We start from the raw sequence: 23,260 nt of genomic DNA, 5'->3' as shown, positions 1-23,260 counted from the left end.
AAGGACACCAGAGACAAAATTGTAGACCTGCGCCAGGCTGGAAAGACTGAATCTGCAATAGGTAAAACGCGTGGTGTAAAGAAATCAACTGTGGGAGCAATTATTAGAAAATGGAAGACATACAAAACCACTGATAATCTCCCTCGATCTGGGGCTCCATGCAAGATCTCACCCCGTGGCATCAAAATGATAACAAGAACGGTGAGAAAAAAAATCCCAGAACCACACAGGGGACCTAGTGAATGACCTACAGAGAGCTGGGACCACAGTAACAAAGGCTAATATCAGTAACACAATGCGTCGCCAGGGACTCAAATCCTGTTCTGACAGACGTGTCCCCCTGCTGAAGAAAGTACACGTCCAGGCCCGTCTGCGGTTCGCTAGAGAGCATTTGGATGATGCAGAAGAGGACTGAGAGAATGTGTTATGGTCAGATGACACCAAAAATAGAACTTTTTGGTAGAAACACAGGTTCTCGTGTTTGGAGGAGAAAGGATACTGAATTGCATTCGAAGAACATCATACCCACTGTGAAGCATGGGGATGGAAACATCATGCTTTGGAGTTGTTTTTCTGCAAAGGGACCAGGATGACTGATCTGTGTAAAGGAAAGAATGAATGGGGCCATGTGTGAAAATCTCCTTCCATCAGCAAGGGCATTGAGGATAAGGCATGGCTGGGTCTTTCAGCATGACAATGATCCCACATAGACAGCCAGGGAAACAAAGGAGTGGCTTCGTAAGAAGCATTTCAAGGTCCTGGAGTGGCATAGCCAGTCTCCAGATCTCAATCCCATAGAAAATCTGTGGAGGGAGTTGAAAGTTCGTGTTGCCCGACGACAGCCCCAAAACATCACTGCTCTAGAGGAGATCTGCATGGAGGAATGGGCCAAAATACCAGCAACAGTGTGTGAAAAGCTTGTGAAGAGTTACAGAAAACGTTTGGCCTCCGTTGTTGCCAACAAATGGTACATACCAAAGTATTGAGATGAACTTTTGGTACTGACCAAATACTTATTTTCCACCATGATTTGCAAATAAATTCTTTAAAAAAATCAACCAATGTAATTTTTTTTTTTTTTTTCACATTGTCTCCCATGGTTGAGCTTTGTCCATGTTGACAATTACAGGCCTCTCTAATCTTTTCAAGTAGGAGAACTTGCACAATTGGTGGTTGACTAAATACTTATTTGCCCCACTGTATGCTGTTTTTGTGTCAAATTTGGTGGGTGGCGGCTTTTAGTCAGGTGCGCCTTATAGTGCGAAAATTCCGTCAAATTTTATAATTTGATTGGACGTTCATCACCGTCAATGGCATCCAATGATTTAAATGCATTTTGTGGTTACTGTCAAAATGGACCACATGTGTTAGTCCTCCATCTGAAAGGATTGATCCCTTCGCATATTGATCCCTGTCCCTATAATGGACTTTGAAGACAAATACGCTTTCAGACCCACAGCTTTGCGGCCGTCCAAACAATAAGAGAAAAGAAAGGGGGGGCATTCCAAGGTGTGTGTGCGCGTGGGCCTCATTAAACATAATCCGGCGAGCATCAGTGATGCCTTCTTGAGTGTGACTCAGGAGGGCTAAAGTGGGTCAGAGACGTGAAGTGGGCACACACAATGCATAACAACACTTAAAGAGAACTGACTGAAAGATAAACGTGAACGTTTTGTAATGAAAACAAAGAACGCAGGCCGCTTATTCCCTTAAAACCTCACCCGGCCGCATGTCTGCTCTTAACCGCAATCCTAATTCCAACCCAAAATCAAGCCTTGACCTCCGTAATCCTCTTAAACAAGTAAGAAAAGGCAAAATGTCCTCACTTAGCGAGCTTGTTTCTATCCCCTCTGCAGTAATTGAAAGAGCTCAAGGCTTTAGGACCCGGTGGTGGAGCTGCAAAGCGGAGGAGGAGGAGAGCTGCAGTATGTGCAAGCGGAGAGATATTGAGAGAGGGGTCACGGGGAAGTTGGGAACCAGGAGGAGTCAGAAGCGGCATGACGGGAGAGGAGACGACACGCGGGGGGGAAGGGAGTCCGATGCGGCACTGACGTCGGGCGCCCGTGCTAAACAATGCGGGAACGGCGGCCCGTCGTCTTGCTTACATCCGCCAGGAAGATGGATGAATCCCACCTGAAGGTGAGAAAACCATTAATGCAGAGTCAAACCTGCATTTGATCATGCATCACATTAAATATAGTATTTATTTCTCTGTATGGGTGGCATGCATATCTTATACAGTAAATATTAGACAAATAAAATTCAAGTATTATTAAGTCTACGTATTATTACAATGAATCATTAAAGTGCATAATAATATACTGTACTTAAAACATGATGTATCATATTAATAATACATTGTGACAGTGGCATCGTTAGGCCTATTTTAGGTGTTGTTTAATTTAAAAAAAAAAAAAAAAAAAATTACAAAAATGCAAGGCAAGGCTTTTTTTTTTTACAGTGGGGCAAATAGGTATTTAGTCAACCACCAATTGTGCAAGTTCTCCTACTTGAAAAGATTAGAGAGGCCTGTAATTTTCAACATGGGGAAACCTCAACCATGAGAGACAGAATGTGGAAAAAAAAAACAGAAAATCCCATTGTTTGATTTTTAAAGAATTTATATCCAAATTAGAGTGGAAAATAAGTATTTGTTCACTACAAACAAGCAAGATTTCTGGCTGTCAAAGAGGTCTAACTTCTTCTAACGAGGTCTAACGAGGCTCCACTCGTTACCTGTATTAATGGCGCCTGTTTCTACTCATTATCGGTATAAAAGACACCTGTCCATAACCTCAGTCAGTCACACTCCAAACTCCACTATGGCCAAGACCTAAGAGCTGTCGAGGACACCAGAGACAAAATTGTAAACTTGCACCAGGCTGGGAAGACTGAATCTGCAATAAGTAAAACGCTTGGTATAAAGAAATCAACTGTGGGAGCAATTATTAGAACATGGAAGACATACAAGATCACTGATAATCTCCCTCGATGATCTCCGTGCATGATCTCACCCCGTGGCATCAAAATGATAACAAGAACAGTGAAAAAAATCCCAGAACCACACGGGGGGACCTACTGAATGACCTACAGAGAGCTGGGACCACAGTAACAAAGAGTACTATCAGTAACACAATGCGCCGCCAGGGATTCAAATCCTGCACTGCCAGACGTGTACCCCTGCTAAAGAAAGTACACGTCCAGGCCCGTCTACAGTTCGCCAGAGAGCATTTGGATGATCCAGAAGAGGATTGGGAGAATGTGTTATGGTCAAATGAAACCAAAATAGAACTTTTTGGTAGAAACACAGGTTCTCGTGTTTGGAGGAGAAAGAATACTGAATTGCATCCGAAGAACACCATACCCACTGTGAAGCATGGGGATGGAAACATCATGCTTTTGGGCTGTTTTTCTGCAAAGGGACCAGGACGACTGATCTGTATATAGGAAAGAATGAATGGAGCCATGTATCGAGAGATTTTGAGTGAAAATCTCCTTCCATCAGCAAGGGCATTGAAGATGAGACGTGGCTGGGTCTTTCAGCATGACATTGATCCCAAACACACAGCCAGGGCAACAAAGGAGGGGCCTCGTAAGAAGCATTTCAAGGTCCTGGAGTGGCCTAGCCAGTGTCCAGATCTCAACCCCATAGAAAATCTGTGGAGGGAGTTGAAAGTTCGTGTTGCCCAACGACAGCCCCAAAACATCACTGCTCTAGAGGAGATCTGCATGGAGGAATGGGCCAAAATACCAGCAACATTGTGTGAAAAGCTTGTGAAGAGTTACAGAAAACGTTTGGCCTCCGTTATTGCCAACAAAGGGTACATTACAAAGTATTGAGATGAACTTTTGGTATTGACCAAATACTTATTTTCCACCATGATTTGCAAATAAACTCTTTAAAAATCAAACAATGTGATTTTCTGTTTTTTTTTTTGTCCACATTCTGTCTCTCATGGTTGAGGTTTACCCATATTGACTATTACAGGCCTCTCTAATATTTTCAAGTGGGAGAACTTGCACAATTAGTGGTTGACTAAATACTTGTTTGCCCCACTGTATATAGCACAATTCAACACAAGGCAATTCAAAGTGCTTTACATCACATTAAGATAATAAAAAATCACATTAAATCAATAGAACCTAAAAACAAAAAACAATCGAAACAGGAAATAAAATTATACGAAAAAAATCGCACTTAATCACGAATAGAATAAGATCAAATAAAAATACTACTGCTACTACTAATAATAATAATGATAATTGAAATCTGCAATGGAGATAAAGCACAAGAAGACTACAAAGCAAATAGCTTGAAATACAGTATACAGACAATTATGAATATGCTGTGCTAAACAAGAGCCTTTTTAGCCCTGATTTAAAGGAGCTAACAGTTTGAACATACTTCAGACCTTCAGATAACTTGTTCCAGAGGTGATGAGCGTAATAACTAAAGGCTGCCTCACCTTGCTTGGTTCTTGTTCTTGGAACATACAGGAGACCGGTTCCAGCCGACCTTAGGGGTCTAGATGTTTCATAGGAATCTAACAAATCAAGCATGTATTTTGGTCCAAGGCCATTAAGTGTTTTGTAGACGAGCAGTAGTATTTCATAGTCTATCCTTTGAAATGCTGACATATTAACTATACAGTGTATCACAAAAGTGAGTACACCCCTCGCATTTCTGCAGATATTTAAGAATATTTTTTCATGGCTTTTTGGCAGAGAGAGCCATGAACACCACAAATTTTTTTTTTTTTAATGTAATTCCGTGAGACCCACACAATATGTTTAAAATTAAAAATACAAGTAATGTGTGTATTTTATGTTAATTTCAACAGATGGTAGATGGTCTTTTGCTGTGCATATAATTAAAAAAAAAAATTTTCTTAAATAGGGAAGGGCAATTTTATTTTTCAAATGATTTTTTTCTTTGATTGAAAATATTTTTTTTTGATTGATTTTTTTGGGATTGAATGATTTAGAAACAAATGTCCTACCCATAATATGGCCCAAACACAAAAGGATTGCTTCAATCAAACTTTTTCAAGGTAAAATGAAGTGTTCAAATGTAAATTTTTCAATCTCAAATATTTTTTTCGCATTCAAAAACATTTTCTATGATTATTTTTTTTCTTTTTTGGATCGAAGTGATTTTTCTTTTTGAAAATATATATATTTTTTGAAGCAACTTTTTTTTTTGGATTGAATAATAAGGACAAAAACGTCCTAGCCACAATGTGGTCCAAACACATATCAACATTACTTCAATCAAAAAAGTTGCTTCAGTAAAAATAAAAAATGTAAAAAAAAAATAGCTTTCACATGCATTTTTTTGAGTTTCAAATTTATTTTTGCATTCAAACACTTTTTTTTTTTTTTTTTTTTTTTTAAATTATAACGACTTTTTTGATTGAAAATGAAAATGTATATTTTAGGGCTGTCAAACGATTAAAATTTTTAATCGAGTTAATTACAGCTTAAAAATTAATTAATCGTAATTAATCACAATTAATCGCAATTCAAACCATCTATAAAATATGCCATATTTTTCTGTAAATTATTGTTGGAATGGAAAGATAAGACACAGAAGGGATATATACATTCAACATACGGTACATAAGGACTGTATTTGTTTATTATAACAATAAATCAACAAGATGGCATTAACATTATTAACATTCTGTTAAAGTGATCCATGGATAGAAAGACGTGTAGTTCTTAAAAGATAAATGTTAGTACAAGTTATAGAAATTTTATATTAAAACCCCTCTTAATGTTTTCGTTTTAATAAAATTGTGTAAAATCAATCAAAAAATAAACTGGTAGCCCGCCATTGTTGATGTCAATAATTACTTACACAATGCTCATGGGTGCTATAGCCTATAAAATCAGTCGCACCCAAGCGCCAGCAGAGGGCAGCAAAACTCCATAAAACACAATTAACAAGTGGGCATTTCACTGTACAGTCATTTAAATCTGTCTGAGCGGGGCATGTGTGTTAATTGCATCAAATATTTTAACGTGATTAATTTAAAAAATTCATTACCGCCTGTTAACGCGATAATTTTGACAGCCCTAATATATTTTGATTGAAGCAACTTTTTTGGGATTGAATAATAAAGACACAAATCTACCTCCGTATGGTTCCGCCCAGGGGATACAATTTTTGACTGGGGTAACTACATTGGCAAAACACCGGCGGGCGTACCATATTCAGTGGTTGACGATCTTGGTGAAAAGTATTGCCTAAGCAGCCTGATTTAGAATTCCCCTCAAGGATGATGGGAAACAAATAACGCTCATTGTCAACTTATTATTATAAATATTCTTGTAAGTTAATTTTATTGCTGAAACTGCGCTTCGGGGTCATCAACATGTTGTGCCCCTCCTGTCCAAAAGTCTAACTCCGCCTATGATCAAATGTGATACATTTGACAATAAAGGGCTAAATTATTGAATGAATGACAAAAAAATATGGGTACACCCATCATAAAACTATAATTTTTCATCACAAATCACACAAAAAAACAACTAATCTTTGACAATATTCTATCATTAAAAAAAAGTGCTACTGGGTTTTCGTTTCGTTTTTTTTTTTTTTTTTTTTTAAATGAAAAAAAAAAACTGCTTTCATGATGTGATTTCCCATGTTGTCTGACATCACACTCAGGAAAAAGCAAGAGTCTGTGATGAATGCAAACTGGGTTGAAAACAGCCGCAGGAGGCAGAGTCACACCATTGGCTCATTTGCACATACACACAAGTGAGCGTGCACAAACAATAGCACACACTATTGTGCTCCAAACGGAACACTGCGTCCGACATATGACACACCTCGCTGCACACCACGGTATTTTTAGTTTAAGCGCAGTGGCTTTCCAAATTCCATGTACTGGTCCTTCTAAAAAAATTAGCATATTGTGATAAAGTGATTTTCTGTAATGTACTAATCAACTTTCACATATTTTAGATTCATTACACACAACATTCAAGCCTTTTATTGTTTTAATATTGATGATTTTGGCAAAAAAGTCTAGAACAACCAAAAATCCCTATCTAAAAAATTAGCATATCATGAAAAGGTACTCTAAAGAAGCTACTAACCTAACCATCGGAATCAACGAATTACTGTAACTCAAAACCCCTGCGAAAGATTCCTGAGGCTTTTAAAAACTCCCAGCCTGGTTCATTACTCAAAACCACAATAATGGGCAACACTGCCGACCTGACTGCTGTACAGAAGGCCATCATTGACACCCTCAAGCAAGAGGCTAAGACAAAGAAAGACATTTCTGAGCGAATAGGCTGTTCCCAGAGTGCTGTATCAAGGCACCTCAGTGGGAAGGAAAAAGTGTGGCAGGAAACGCTGCACAACCACAAGAGGTGACAGCACCCTGAGAAAGATTGTGGAGAAGGGCCGATTCCAGACCTGCAGAAACAGTGGACTGAGTCTGGAGTAGAAACATCCGGAGCCACTGTGCACAGGCGTGTGCTGGAAATGGGCTATAGGTGCCTGCTGGAAATGGGCTACAGGTGCCGCATTCCCCAGGTCAAGCCACTTTTGAATCTGAAATAGCGGCAGAAGCGTCTGACCTGGGCTACAGAGAAGCAGCACTGGGCGGTTGCTCAGTGGTCCAAAGTACTTTTTTCAGATGAAAGCAAATTTTGCATGTCATTCGGAAATCAAGATGCCAGAGTTTGGTGGAAGACTGGGGAGAAGGAAATGCCAAAATGCCTGAAGTCCAGTGTCAGGTACCCACAGTCAGTGATGGTCTGGGGTGCCATGTCAGCTGCTGCTGTTGGTCTACTGTGTTTTATCAAGGGCAGGATCAATGCAGCTAGCTATCAGGAGATTTTGGAGCACTTCATGCTTCCATCTGCTGAAAAACTTGATTGAGATGAATATTTCATTTTTCTGCATGACCTGGCACCTGCTCACGGTGCCAAAACCACTGCTAAATGGTTTACTGACCATTGCATTACTGTGTTCAATTGGCCTGCCAACTCTCCTGACCTGAACCCCATAGAGAATCTGTGGGATATTGTGAAGAGAAAGTTGAGAGACACCAGACCCAACACTGTGGATGAGCTTAAGGCCGCTATCGAAGCATCCATAACACATCAGCAGTGCCACAGGCTGATTGCCTCCATGCCACGCCGCATTGAATCAGTCATTTCTGCAAAAGGATTCCCGACCAAGTATTGAGTGCATAGCTGAGATAATTAATTGAAGTTTGACTTTTTTTTTGTATTAAAAAACACTTTTTTGTATTGAGCGGATGAAATATGCACATTTTTTGAGATAGGAATTTTTAGTTTTTCTTGACGTTTTTGCCAAAATCATCAATATTAAAACAATAAAAGACTTGAACTACTTCAGTTGTGTGTAATGAATCTAAAATATATAAAAGTCTAATATTTATGAGTACATTGCAGAAAATAATTAACTTAATCACAATATGCTAATTTTTTGAGAAGGACTAGTGTATGAATTATAGAAAAAGTAGATTTAACTTCTCGATGCCTGAATTTGCAGTTATGCTAGACGTCCAATCATCCGGACATCCAATACTTTTAAAGTGGGAGGCATGTCAGGGAATGAGCATTTGTTCTAGGGCCATCAGTGGTAGCCATTGAGATAATAAATACCCATAAAACATTGGAGGAATATATACAGTGGGGCAAATAAGTATTTAGTCAACCACCAATTGGGCAAGTTCTCCTACTTGAAAAGATTACAGAGGCCTGTAATTGTCAACATGGGTAAACCTCAACCATGAGAGACAGAATGTGGGGAAAAAAACAGAAAATCACATTGTTTGATTTATAAAGAATGTATTTCCAAATTAGAGTGGAAAATAAGTATTTGGTCACCTACAAACAAGCAAGATTTCTGGCTGTCAAAGAGGTATAACTTCTTCTGACAAGGTCTAACGAGGCTCCACTCGTTACCTGTATTAATGGCACCTGTTTTAACTCATTATCAGTATAAAAGACAACTGTCCAAAAGCTCAGTCAGTCACACTCCAAACTCCACTGTGGCCAAGACCAAAGAGCTCTCTAAGGACACTAGAGACAAAATTTAGAAAATGGAAGGCATACAAAACCACTGATAATCTCCCTCGATCTGGGGCTCCATGCCTGATCTCACCCCGTGGCGTCAAAATGATAACAAGAACGATGAGCAAAAATCCCAGAACCACACGGGGGGGACCTAGTGAATGACCTACAGAGAGCTGGGACCACAGTAACAAAGGCTACTATCAGTAACACAATGCACCGCCAAGGACTCAAATCCTGCACTGCCAGACGTGTCCCCCTGCTGAAGAAAGTACACGTCCAGGCCCGTCTGCGGTTCGCTAGAGAGCATTTGGATGATCCAGAAGAGGACTGGGAGAATGTGTTATGGTCAGATGAAACCAAAATACAACTTTTTGGTAGAAACACAGGTTCTCGTGTTTGGAGGAGAAAGAAATACTGAATTGCATCCGAAGAACACCATACCCACTGTGAAGCATGGGGGAGACATCATGCTTTAGGGCTGTTTTTTTGCAAAGGGACCAGGACAACTGATCTGTGAAAAGGAAAGAATGATTGGGGCCATGTATCGAGAGATTTTGAGTGAAAATCTCCTTCCATCAGCAAGGGCATTGAAGATGAGACGTGGCTGGGTCTTTCAGCATGACATTGATCCCAAACACACAGCCAGGGCAACAAAGGAGTGGCTTCGTAAGAAGCATTTCAAGGTCCTGGAGTGGCCTAGCCAGTCTCCAGATCTCAACCCTGTAGAAAATCCGTGGAGGGAGTTGAAAGTCTGTGTTGCCCAACGACAGCCCTAAAACATCACTGCTCTAGAGGAGATCTGCATGAAGGAATGGTCCAAAACACCAGCAATAGTGTGTGAAAAGCTTGTGAAGAGTTACAGAAAACGTTTGGCCTCCGTTATTGCCAACAAAGGGTACATAACAAAGCATTGAGATGAACTTTTGGTATTGACCAAATACTTATTTTCCACCATGATTTGCAAATAAATTCTTTAAAAATCAAACAATGTGATTTTTTTTTCACATTCCGTCTCTCATGGTTGAGGTTTACCCATGTTGACAATTGCAGGCCTCTCTAATATTTTCAAGTGGGAGAACTTGCACAGTTAGTGGTTGACTAAATACTTATTTGCCCCACTGTAAGTACATAGGAATATTGTTTAGATGAAAAAATATGAAATGTAGAAAATTGACATAGAATACACAAAGAATTAAAAAATAAACTATACTACTACTGCATCTGCTGTCTGATTTTCTTTAACACTGCAGTCCTACACACTGAAACACACAACTAGCAGAGATCATTGGTTGACCACACAAACAGAAGTAGCCTGGACGGTGTTTGGGTAGGGTGACCAAACGGCCTCTTTTGTCCGGACAAGTCCTCTTATTGCGTGCCCTCCGGAGCGTCCGTCCAGGTTTCATAAATTCACGAAAATGTCCGGTTTTTATGATTTTTCACGGGACCAATTTGAAGAGAATCCCTCCGGCCGCTAGGAGGCAGCGCATGCCTGCGTTGAGATGGCTCCTACTAGTAGGGGCGGGAGAAGGAGTAGATCTTCTTCTTCTTTTTTGTTGGCAGTTTACCCTTTGTTTCATGGGGAATTACCACTATCTACTGACGGTTTGACGAGAGATCAGACTACAGTAAGGAGTTCAATAAGGAGTTCTAAAAGACGTGGCTCCATACACCTTTCTGTAAGTTATCTCCTGTCGATCACGTATCTTCTGTTGTATATTGAGTTATATGTCTACACAGAGATGCAGTATATTGTATGAGTCTTGTAATTGTTCTACGTTAGTTTATTTGGTTTAATGCTAGTATTCTAAATAGGTGTGTTTGAGTTTTTTTTTTATTTTTTATTTTTTATGATAAATACGTATATAATGGCAAGTGTTGACTTCTGTTGGAGATTTGTACTGGTGTAATCTGTAAAATCCCGTTTGGTGTCGCATCTTTGCGATGCTGATGATTGTAAACTTTTATAGTAAAGTCTGATTTTGCCTCGGCTCCCGTACTCACTAATAGGGTGGCAATCAGTGAGCTCAGCCGCGCTAGGCATTATGGGCAATGTAGTTTTGAACTGCTGGGTTTGGAAACATGCCGGTTGAATTGCTTGTCAGTTTATTTCGGTTATTGTTTGCGTACAATCTAGAACATTGAATGAGAGTAAAAATTGAGTGGGAATAACAATATGTCAACGACAATTGTCGTGATAGTAATTTAAAAAAATGTTGAGTTGGCACATAGCCTACTGTGTGTGTGTATTGACTGGACTACATTTCCATGGGTCTGCATTATATTATTTTTAGGGCTGTCACACGATTAAAATTTTTAATCGAGTTAATTACAGCTTAAAAATTAATTAATCGGAATCAATTGCAATTCAAACCATATATAAAATATGCCATATTTTTCTGTAAATTATTGTTGGAATGGAAAGATAAGACACAAGACGGATATATACATTCAACATACGGTACATAAGTACTGTATTAGTTTATTATAACAATAAATCAACAAGATGGCATTAACATTATTAACATTCTCTTAAAGCAATCCACGGATAGAAAGACTTGTAGTTCTTAAAAGATAAATGTTTAAAATTTGTAAAAATTTTCAATCAAAAAATAAACTAAAAGCTTGCCATTGTTGAAGTCAATAATTACACCATGCTCACTCATGGTGATGAAACCCATAAAATCAGTTGGACCCAAGGGCCAGCAGAGGGTGCCAAACACCAAAAAACAAGTAACAAGCGGACATTACACTCTCCTGTCATTTTAATCTGTTTGAGCAGGGCATGTGCGTTAATTGCGTCAAATATTTTAACGTGATTAATTAAAAAGATTAATTACCGCCCGTTAGCGCAATAATTTTGACAGCCCTAATTATTTTTTAATCACTATTCGTTTTTTGTTTTTGTTTCATTATTTCTTTTTTAGGAAGAATAAAGCCTGTTGAGTAACCAGTTGAGTAAAAAAAAAAGTGGGCGATATAGGCATCTTTGAGTGATCCTCGAGTAAAATTCAAGTATCTCGAGGCCGGGCCGAGTGTCCTCTTCTTTGGAAATCAAAATATGCTCACTCTATGTTCGGGGAATGTCAGGCGCTAATAAAAACACATGTGCATGCCACTTGAGGGGATAAGCCCAGCTTAAACTGCACCATTGTTTTCATCTGTGTAATAAAAGATGAAAAATGCACACAGCTCGCTTGCCATTCCCAAAGCTTCTGCTCCTGTTCCTATGGAAACGCTTGGAGCTGGATGCGCCGCAAATCAAGCACAGGCTAATTATTTGCTACTCTGATGATCGAGTAGGTTACAAGGGATTTTTCTACTATGTGTTTGTACTACATGTACTGTATGTGCTGCTTCCACATGCTGGTGATTAAATGTGCTGTAATGCCCTTCAGAGAGATTTACACGGACAGGAACAAAAAGAAAAAAAGGACAACAATGACATTTAACACTGATGTACATTAGATTTGATTGCGACTCAGCACTCATGTGCAGGTTAAAAAAAAAATTACATTTTTTGGGGGGGCTTTTGAAGTACAGTTCAGTTGTACTTCATTTTTTAGTGCAATATACAGTGCCCTCCATAACTATTGGCACCCCTGAAAAGATGTGTTTTTTAGCTTCTAATAATTTTTTTTTAGAATTCAAATAATATGGGACCTTAATGGAAAAAAAAGAGAAAAATCCAACCTTCAATACAAGTGCATTCATTCAGTGTGGAAAAAATCCCACATAAAGAAAAAAATATTTGACATCAAATAATGTGTGTCACAATTATTAGCACCTCTGGTGTTAATACTTTGATTACTTGGTGTTAATACTTGATTTTGTGTCTGGTGAACCATTTCTGTGTAGATTTGGCCATATGTTTAGGGTCATTGTCTTGCTGAAAGACCCAGTGACGACCCGTCTTCAGCTTTTGGGCAGAGGGCAACAGATTTTGATTGAAAATGTCCTGGTATTTGAAAGCATTCATGATGCCATGCACCCTAACAAGGTTCCCAGGGCCTTTGGAAGCAAAACAGCCCCACAGCATCACTGACCCACCCCCATACTTCACAGTGGGTATGAGATGCTTTTTAGCAATTGCATCTTTCGTGGCACGCCAGACCCACTTAGCGTGTTCGTTGCCAAAAAGCTCAATCTTGGTCTCATCTGACCAAAGCACACGGTCCCAGTTGAAGCCTTGGTCCGTGTCTATTTTTGTGTGGGACCAAGATTGAGCTTGGTTGCACAAAGTATTAACACCAGGGGTGCTAATAATTGTGACACACATTATTTGATGTCAAATAATTTTTTCTTGAAGTGGGATTTTTTCCCCACTGAATGAATGCACTTGTATTGAAGGTTGGATTTTTTTTTGGATTTTTTCCATTAAGGTCCCATATTATTTGAATAAAAAATATATATATTAGAAGCTAAAAAACACATCTTTTTCAGGGGTGCCAATAATTATGGAGGGCACTGTACTAAAGGGAATAGTTATCTTTCTCGCACACACCATATAACTGTTTGCATTACTCTAACACATGTAATATAATTAATCAGGGAATAGTATCATCTCTCATATTTGCTGTAGGACTGTACTACTCTAACACTCCTAATATAAAATAAATAGCACACCATAGTTTAATGAAAAGAAGCAGAATAGATAGACAACGCCATCTTATCACAGAAGCCCAACGTGGGCGTCACGAGCAAGATTGATGCACCAACTCTTGCAATCAGTTCTCCCGGCCACTCCAAGGACAAAGAGCAGGGTGCTCTGTCCTAAACAAGTAGCGTCTCGCCCAGCCAGGATAACAAAGTTGATAGTGGCCGCTTGGGACGTCAAGACCAGCATTGGTCGCTGTGGCAACAACGTCCCATCCACTCACGAACCTAACCGCCCAAAACCGGCCACAGAGGGATTATCCCAAGACAACACCCAGCCACACCTTCGGCCCGGCCCACTCCACCTTAGCCTTCAAAAACACTGGACACTGAGATAACAAACAGTTCGCTGCTCGGAAACTTTTCTATGTAGCCTTGTTTTGGATCCAGCATTGTTCCTCCGTCGTCTGTTTTTGCCTTGTTTTTTGACCAGTGTCGACGAATAAATTGTCAACCTGTTTTCGGTGAGGCTTCTTCACACGTTTGGAACATGGAGTCAGTATAAAGGGTTAACACAGGGAGTGAACGCACGGAATTTCAGCCCCACCAACTGACTCTCGCGGAAGCGACATCAGCAGAGCGGCACTTCGTTCGGCTGTCGCCGTTTCCGTGCGGCTTGGCCGGTGGTAGAGTAGGGATCTGTGTTTTTGGCAGCCATAGCAGGAGATTGGGGGGGCCGAGCCGTTAGCATTAGCCTAACGTTAACGAGAATGCTATGCTAACGCCACGAGTTAGTGTGTGATGATCACTCAGTACAGACCTTTAAAGTGTACCACGGATAGAAAGACGTAGTTCTTAAAAGATAAATTTTAGTACGAGTTATAATAATTTTGTATTAAAACCCCTCTTAATGTTTTCAGTTTAATAAAATTTGTAAAATTATTTTAACGAGTAGGTCGCCATTGTTCTTGATATCGCACGGCGGTGACGTCTAGGGGTGTGACAAAATATCGAAATGATGATATATCGTGATACTTTATATTCCAAAAGGTTATCGATATGCTCCTGTCAAGAATCGAGATATCGTTTTATAAAGGTGACAATGTTTAAAAAAAATTAAAATAAAAAAATAGAACCGTCAAGTTGCTACCAAAATCTCCCACCATAATAGTGTCTTGGTTAAGTCTAGTGCTGCAACGCTTAATCAAAAAATTAGAAAAAAAGATTCGAATTAAATTTTGCTGCTTCGAGTATTCGTTTAATTAAAGTGGCGTTGTAATGGTTTATTTTGAAAGTGTTTGCATTTACTTTTATACACTGCCTTCTAGTCTGCCGCATTTCACATGGCTGAATCCAGGTGCTCCTCGTTAAGACCAACATAAGCTAAGTTTTTGTTTGAGCTATTTTTTTTTTAATGAATTTGTAATTTAGTTGATACGTATATTAAGCCTATTTTGTGGGAATATGTGTCTGAACCATTTGTTAAGATGATTGTTAAAAAGTTTTATAGCATTTTATAGCATTTGGACTAGCGTACTTTTGCTATGTAAGTTAGCCAGTTGTGCTTTTGTTATACATAGATCCTCCTTCATTAATTTTTTTATACCGTTTGAGGCTCAGCTCAAGTAATGGTCGGAGTTTGACTTTTGGGGGGGGGGGGGGCGCTTAACATGTTGATGACCCCGAAACGCAGTGTCAGCAATAAAATTAACTTACAGAAATATTTATAATAATAAGTTGACAATGAGAGATCACATCATTCTTGAGGGGAATTCTAAATCAGGCTGGATAGGCAATACTTTTCGCCAAGATCGTCAACCATTGAATATGGTATGCCCGCCGGTGTCGTGCCAATGTAGTTACCCCAGTCAAAAATTGTATCCCCTGGGCGGAGCCATACGGAGGTAGATTTGTGTCTTTAGTATTCAATCCAAAAAAAGCTGCTTCAAAAAAAAAAAAAAATTGCTTCAATCAAAATATATATTTTCAATTAAAAAAAAAAAAAAAGTCGTTTCATTAAAAAATATGTTTGAATGCAAAAATAAATTAGAAACTGAAAAAAAAGCATGTGGAAGCTATTTTTCTTTGAATTATTATTTTTTTTTTTGGATTGTTTTTTTTTTTTTTTTTTTAATTGAAGCAACTTTTTTGATTGAAGTAATGTTGATATGTGTTTGGGCCACATTTTGGCTAGGACATTTTTGTCTTTATTATTTAATGAAAAATAAGTTGCTTCAAAAATAAATACTCAGGCTTTAGAGTTAACTGAGACACTATTATGGTGGAAGTTTTTGGTAGCAACTTGTTTTTTTCCTTTTTATTTATTTCTTTTTTAGACATTGACACCTTTTTAAAACGATATCTCGATTCTTGGCAGGAGCATATGGATAACCTTTTGTGATACAAAGTATCACGATATATCACCATTTCGATATTTTGTCACACCCCTATCGCTGGAATGAAAACACGAAGGTGAGCTACTTGGTGAGGAGGCTGCTCTTTGTGATTTGTGTCCGCGTCCTTGTCGCCTCCCTTGTAGCAGTTTTATTAGCGTTGCAAAATCCCAAACGGAGGAGGAGGGCAGCTGTAATAAGCTGAGTGCATCACTCGTGGAATGAAGATGCAGTAGCTTGGGGGGGGTTTGAATAGGAAGCTTCATGATGCAATCCTCGCCCTTGGTAAACGAAATGCTCCATTGATTGCGTAAAGACAACATCGTCTATTGGTGGTTATAAGCAAGAGTGTTTTAAAATGAAGCAAGTGCGTAGGTTTGGTCTTAATATTGATAAGGACTATATAACAGCATAACCTGTATGTACACTTTTTGATGGGGACGGGACATTAATAAGACCAAACATATTTGGTGAATGGGGGTCAGGGCTACAGTTCTCACCAATATGAACCTAATTAATTGATAGGCTATATGATTAATTCAAAATTAATCTGTATTGACTTATACAAACTTTCACATTGCAAATTTACGGTACATCTTATTCTGATAATTTTTGTTAAATCTAGTCAAATAATTTTCTCCATTTCTTTTTGAGTGTTAAAGGTTAGTTAACAGATTAATGTGTCAGACTCTTCCACTTACTTTAAGTAAACATTACGGTAAGACTTTATAATAACTATCCGTTTTACTAGTTAATAGATCATTAGTAAACTGTTGATAAATGATTTATTGTTGATTTGTGAAATATTTGTTAACAGTTTGTTAAGCATTTACAGGGTGTTCTTAACCTGAAACACAGTTTGTGTAGAAACGTTTCAACTTTTTGTGTGTAACTTTTGGCATTTCTATCTTTTCAGGTTAAGAAATGCCATTCACTTCAAAAGAAAAGGCATTTTGACAAGGCATTTTGCAGGCAGCGCTCATGTTGCACATTTATGAAAATCTAACATAGAACCAACAAATATTTGTACTTTTCTTTGTATATTTAACCAATAAAACTTATGACCTTCAACGTAAAGTGTATATAGTTTTATTAAGATCCATCAACTAGCATGGGCATTTAGAATGGGGTCAACCATATTGGAACACCCTGTAAATGCTTAACAAACTGTTAACAAATACTTCACAAATCAACAATAAATCATTTATCAACAGTTTACTAATGATCTATTAACTAGTAAAACGGATAGTTATTATAAAGTGTTACCAATATTACTTTTTGTTCGTATTGAGCCCATACATCTGAAAGCTGGTCATTTTTCACCTAAATCAAGAAGAGAAAAAAAATGTAATAAAATAATGTTTTGAACAATATTCTTGAATTAAGAACATTTGTGACAAACAAGTTTTTCTTTTAAGATTATATAAAAAAAAAAACTTTTGGCTTGAAATACATCTGTTAATCTTATTTTCAGCTAGCTGTTTTTCTTATTTCAAGAAATCGAAGTGAGTAAAATCGACTTGAAGCACTGTAGCAGGAGCAAAATTAGTGGAGTGCTCCCCACCTCCACAACATTGACGTCTTTTTACATGACTTACAGTGGCTGCTGCTGGCGGAAAAAACTCCTAATGTCCCTCGTCTTTGAAGGGGGCGGGGGAGGCGGCATGTTGTATTTCTGTCGGGCTGTGAATGCGTGTGTGTGTGTGCAGGAAGGGGGGGTTCAAGTCATCAGCCAATCAAACGGGCATTTGAGTGAAAAAAATGGACTGGCACATTCAGCAAGTGAAAAGGGGTCAGTGTAAGTCTGAACATAATGAAAGTATTGTAATTCACTTAATAATGGTAGGATCAATTCTATCCTTACAACATATGGGAAGACGATCTAAATTACCTATATAACTGAAGTAATTATATAATGCAAATGAGGATGCTTACAAATTAGTGGGGATAATTTAAGCATCCTGAAAAGCTGGTATTGTTACGTCCCTACCGTCCCTAAGCAAACCCACGCCCTTGTAATGAAGACATTCAGTGCCATTGAAGATGCTTGATGTCCAATCTCTTTTGAGTGGGAGGGGCAAATCCCAGTGAAGTTGGATTGGACGTCTAGCCCCGTCAATGGCATGGAAAGATTAGCATTCACGGGCCAGTCCTTTACAGTTTAATTGAATTAGATGTCTATCATTGTCAAAGGTAGGCGATGAGGAAATTGTGTCACTTCCTTGAAATTTTTGGGTTGATTCCTGTACATTTTGTGGCATTTCAAGGTCATTTCTTGTATATTTTGGAGCCTTACCTAGTGAATTTTGGGAATATCTGTGTCACTTCCTATTCAATGGTCCTTCTAGTTGACTTATAGTCACTTCCAGTTGGTTTTTGGTCAATTTTTTTTGTCGTAAAATAATGATCACCGATGGAGTTTTTTTGTGTGGGTTTGTGTGAGTTGCTTTTGGGGTATTTACAGGTCACTTTTTGTTGATTTTGGGTCACTCGCTGATGATTTTTGGGCGTTCCCAAGTCACATCCTGTACATTATGATTATTTTGGCAAATTTTAAGGAGTTTGATTTTGGTAAAAAAAAATATAATGGTTGCCAATTGAGGTTTTTTTTTTTTTTTTTTTTTTTTTGTGGTTGTGTTGTTTGATCTCTTCCTGTTAGGCACTTAGGAATGACTTTTGGTTGATTTTTGGTCATATTCTGGTGATTTTTGGGTATTTATGGGTCACTTTCAGTTGATTTTTGTCAAAAATAATGACCGCCAATGGAGATTTTTTTTGTTTTTGGTTCTGGAGCGCTTACATTTACATCAACAGCACTGAAATATGATCATTAACTGTCAGCTCGTCCAGTTAACCATTTTTTTGGGTCAAAAAATAGTTTTAAAAAAACAAAACAATTTTAAAATTCCACTCACAGACAATCATAGTAGGGGCTCTCATCCTCTTTAAATATACTTGATCTAGCCCTTGTTTTTTTTTTTTTTTTTTTTTTTTTTAAATAAAAATAATTCGTGTATCACTAGAAAATTTTGGCCAGAAATTTTAAGGAGACTTGCACTTTTTTGTTGATCAATACTTTACTTCAATACTTAATTTGCCCTACTTTTGCCTTTTTTCAGATGATTTTAAATAATTAATTCGTACAATTCCACTCACAGACAATCAGAAACGGGGGCTGTCATTCCCTTTAAATATGCTTGATTGTGCTTTCTCTTGTTTTTTTTTTAAATGAGTTGCGCATCACTACAATTTTCCCCCACTGAATTTTGACAAAAACATTGACAGATTTTGGGGAGAAATTGATCAATTTTCATGAAAATGTACTGTGTTACTTTGTTACAAAAAAAAAAAAAAAAAAAAAAAAAAAAAGTATTTTTAAAGAAAAGCTATTGTTTTTAGCAGATTACTCTTTTTTTCTTTTTTAGAATAGTATTTCTTGTAAAATCATATTTAAGCAGAAAATTTGCCATACTTTTTTACAGAAACAAGTAGTATTTTTACCCCCAAAATTTTTTAAAAGAAAATTAAAGCAAAATTAGCTTTGATTTCCTGTTTTTTAAACACTTTAGTAAATTTAAATGAATTAATTACTGTATTGGCCCAAAAATAAAACAGTGTTTTTTTTTTGTATTGAAATAAGACTGAAAAAATGGGGGTCGTCTTATATTCGCGGTCTAGACATTATACCCATTCACGACGGCAGATGGCGCCAGATAGCTTTGAAGCGATGTTCTGTCATGACAGATCTCATCTACTCTCAAGTTTAACCAGTTTGCATTATTTCATTGCATTTTTTTTTCCTTTTTCAGATTTGTTTCAAGACTAGTTACAGTTAGACTTCACTTTGATGGTTAATGCAGTTATTGCAATTTAGTTGTTTTATCACAATAGATTGGTTTATTTACATTTCAAAAAGCATTCATTTATGAATGTAATTGCACTTTAGTTTACATATTTAAATGTTCAGATATTAAGATTTGAATGAGTCAAAATAACATGCTTTTTCTCTCAAATATATTGTTCTAATCATTTTTTCAGATGTACTGTCATTATTTTCTGTATAAAAACTAATTTGGTGTTCAAAAAGTCTTTTCTCAAACTTTGAGTCTTGAAAAAGAGGGGGTCGTCTTATAATCAGGGCCGTCTTATATTCGGGCCAATACGGTAATTAATTTAGCAGTTTTCATGAAAATTCGTCAAGTATTGCATTTTTTTGGAAGTCTATCAGCTCAAATGGTACTGAAACGTGATTTGAAAGACAATTTGAAACATGATCATAGCATTTACCTTCTATTCAAGGTGACGATACACTCAAAACAAGCTGTAATACTTAAAAAAAAAAATGGAGCAACTTTAGTGCTTATGTTCCAAAACATTGTTTTTATATAACTCCTACTCCTCATGTGTCTCTGCAGAGCATTTCCTGATCTCATTTGAGGACGTCTGGAACCCATCAAGCTGAACTAAGTAAGCGTTACAGTCTATTGATCCAGAAAGTAACTTTCTAAACTCCGAGCAAGTGCCGTCTTACCCAAAGGTACGCGTTATATAAAGTTTATGTAGAACACATCTGCTCTGCTCCAGAATTGAATTCAAAGTTCTTCTTTGGGATTTTGAGAGTTTTTACACTTCACTCAGCAGTCTTCTCAAAGACCGAGTTTAAAAAGGGAATGATGATAGTTTTGCGAGCGCGCGATTGATGCGCATTGATCCGCATGCTCCTGATGGACGATTGTTTCTTGATCAAGGGAACGTTGATGCTGAAATGTCTTTGTTGCTTCTCTTTAATAGACCTCCTCTTTCTCGTGGGCTGCACGGCGCTCCTCGTTTGTCCAGACTTAAACCTTGTGAAGTTGGACCGACTACGTTTAAAAATAAAAAAACATCCCAGCGAAGCTCGGTGAAGTCGGCGTGCAGTAAATCAACACGGCGGCTCTTTTGATTCCTTCATCATGACGCGGTGCAGCGGTGGACTGCGCGTTCCGGAGGGCTGGCTGACCTGTCAATGTGCACCGTAGGATTCTATTTCTGGAGCCTCATTGCTTTTACAGATTAACCGCCTTCCAATATGGCCCCAATCCGCCTGCAAATTTGACTGATGCTTGGGCGTAATCAACCAGCAGCCATCTGAGACACGCCATCAATCCACATGGTTCCCAGTTGACTTTGGGTAAAAGGCAAACCAAAAAGGCAAACCAAAAAAACTGGATTGGTCGAACCTGCACCTCAAAAATCACAAAATCTTACCCGTTACTTCTCTATCAATCATCCATCCCTGATTTTCTAAACCTAGATGGAATGACGTATCCTTTACAATTCTAAAATTGTGCAACCTTTTTTATAGTATTTAACATTGAAACCACAGGCGTTTTTGAGCCTTGAACCTTAGTTCGCTGTCTCTCTGCAACTGTTCCAGACCAAAACTGCTTGGGCATCCAAAATCAAGAACGTTCAGAGACTTATCCATCCCAGAATTCTGAAGGACTGATACTATACTATCATTCCAAAACAACCACACCCATTTAGAAATGTCTTCCCTAATCTTTAAAACTTGTATTTACAACCATTTATGACTCTTTTACCTTAGTTTGCGGTCAATGCACAGCTGTTCTAGAACAAAACCTTTTTTCGAACCGTTTTCGGGAAGGACTGATGGGAAAATCCTACACCCTGGATTGGTCACAATAAGACAGACAACAAACCTGAGCATTTTAAATCAAGAAAACTCAAGTCGGATTCATTAGTTTATGATTATTCCTCAACTCTCATTGCCACCCAGAACTTTTTTCTAATCCTTGACGGGAAGGATTAATAGGATAATCCTACAACCCAGACTGGTCGTCAGGCAGAGTCAGACGACAAAGCAGCACCTTGAAATCACCCCGGCTTTCTGCAACGGTTGGAATTTCTTTTTCCATCCTTGACACCCATTTGGTCATCAGCTAAGACAATCAGATTTTTGGTGAACTCGAGAACTACCAGTGACCTGGAAACAACAATACTGTTCCGTTAGGATTGGATTTTTCGTTAGTCATCCATCGTCGGAAAGTTTCTTGAACTAAAAAAAACACGGATCGAAGGCTTCGGGACTCTTAACCCACGAGGGACATAGCGTGTGTTGTTGTTTTCGGCGACCGAGCTTTTACAGAGAGAGAAATCATAGAATTGGATTAAAGATGGATTATCGCTGAAACACTAGCAGCCGGCAAAGCATCTAATCCCATTGTGCGGTCCTCGGGGGGGGGCGAGTCCGATTTTGCAGATTACATTTTAGGCGCGGATGCCAGTCGAAGCCAGCCATGATGGAGAACCGAGACGAGCTGGAGCACCCTCTACTGGGCGAAAACCCACCTTCGGGACCGGCTCCCGGGGGAGTCTTCAAGGGAATGCTGGTCAAATGCGAGGAGGACATGGCTTACCCTCCTATGGCGTGGAGGGGATACTGCGGTCACCCTCCGGACGTTCAGCAGCCGCATCAACTTCTGGATCCGTGTTCCTTGCCCCGCACCTTTGAGTCCTTCTACCCGGCCGCGCCCATCTGGAGCCACGGGGACTCGCTTCTCAGCAAGGACTACCTGGAGACCACCTTTGTGGACATCGGGCCAGGATCTACGCTAGAACGGAAGCTGCTGGCGGAGGCGCACGGAGACTTCCACAGTGCCTCCTACAGCATGGATGATGAAGATGACCTGCTACCCGACTCAGATGTAAGTTGCCGCCTTGTCTGACTCTGCCGTTGTTGGCTCTTCTTAGAGTAACATGCTCAAGCAGGGCGGCACGGTGGCTGAGTGGTTAGCACATCCGCTAGGGCTTCGGCCTTCCTTTGGAGTTTGCATGTTCTCCCTGTGCCTGCGTGGGTTTCCTCCCACATCCCAAAACATGCATGGTAGGCAGAGGCGTAGCAAGGGTCCCCAGGGGCCCCAGGCAACATGGGGCCCTTCTGAGTCACGTAACACACATACAGTGCCCCCCATAATTATTGGCACCCCTGAAAAAGATGTGTTTTTTAGCTTCTAATAATTTTTAAAAATTCAAATAATATGGGACCTTAATGGAGAAAAAGAGAAAAATCCAACCTTCAATACAAGTGCATTCGTTCAGTGGCGAAAAAATCCCACATAAAGAAAAAATTATTTGACATCAAATAATGTGTGTCACAATTATTAGCACCCCTGGTGTTGATACTTTGTACAACCCCCTTTTGC

At 38.8% G+C, this 23,260-nt stretch overlaps 1 protein-coding gene across 1 annotated transcript in view; it reads left to right on the top strand.

Moving 5' to 3' along the window:
- The first annotated feature begins 1,963 nt into the window (after positions 1-1,963).
- Positions 1,964-23,260, top strand: part of LOC130911207 (synapse differentiation-inducing gene protein 1-like) — a 40,981-nt gene continuing 19,684 nt past the window's right edge. Inside the window, exons 1-3 of the mRNA XM_057829016.1 lie at positions 1,964-2,139; positions 20,471-20,522; positions 20,847-22,762. Coding sequence (XP_057684999.1) covers positions 22,355-22,762 — 408 coding nt within the window. The 5' untranslated portion in view covers positions 1,964-2,139; positions 20,471-20,522; positions 20,847-22,354. The remainder of the gene's footprint in view (positions 2,140-20,470; positions 20,523-20,846; positions 22,763-23,260) is intronic.

The sequence above is a fragment of the Corythoichthys intestinalis genome, unplaced genomic scaffold (genome assembly GCF_030265065.1).
Source record: "Corythoichthys intestinalis isolate RoL2023-P3 unplaced genomic scaffold, ASM3026506v1 HiC_scaffold_23, whole genome shotgun sequence".
In the NCBI taxonomy this organism is placed as follows: Eukaryota; Metazoa; Chordata; class Actinopteri; order Syngnathiformes; family Syngnathidae; genus Corythoichthys; species Corythoichthys intestinalis.
Note: the sequence above shows the minus strand (reverse complement) of the source record. Positions and strands in the feature narration are given on the sequence as shown.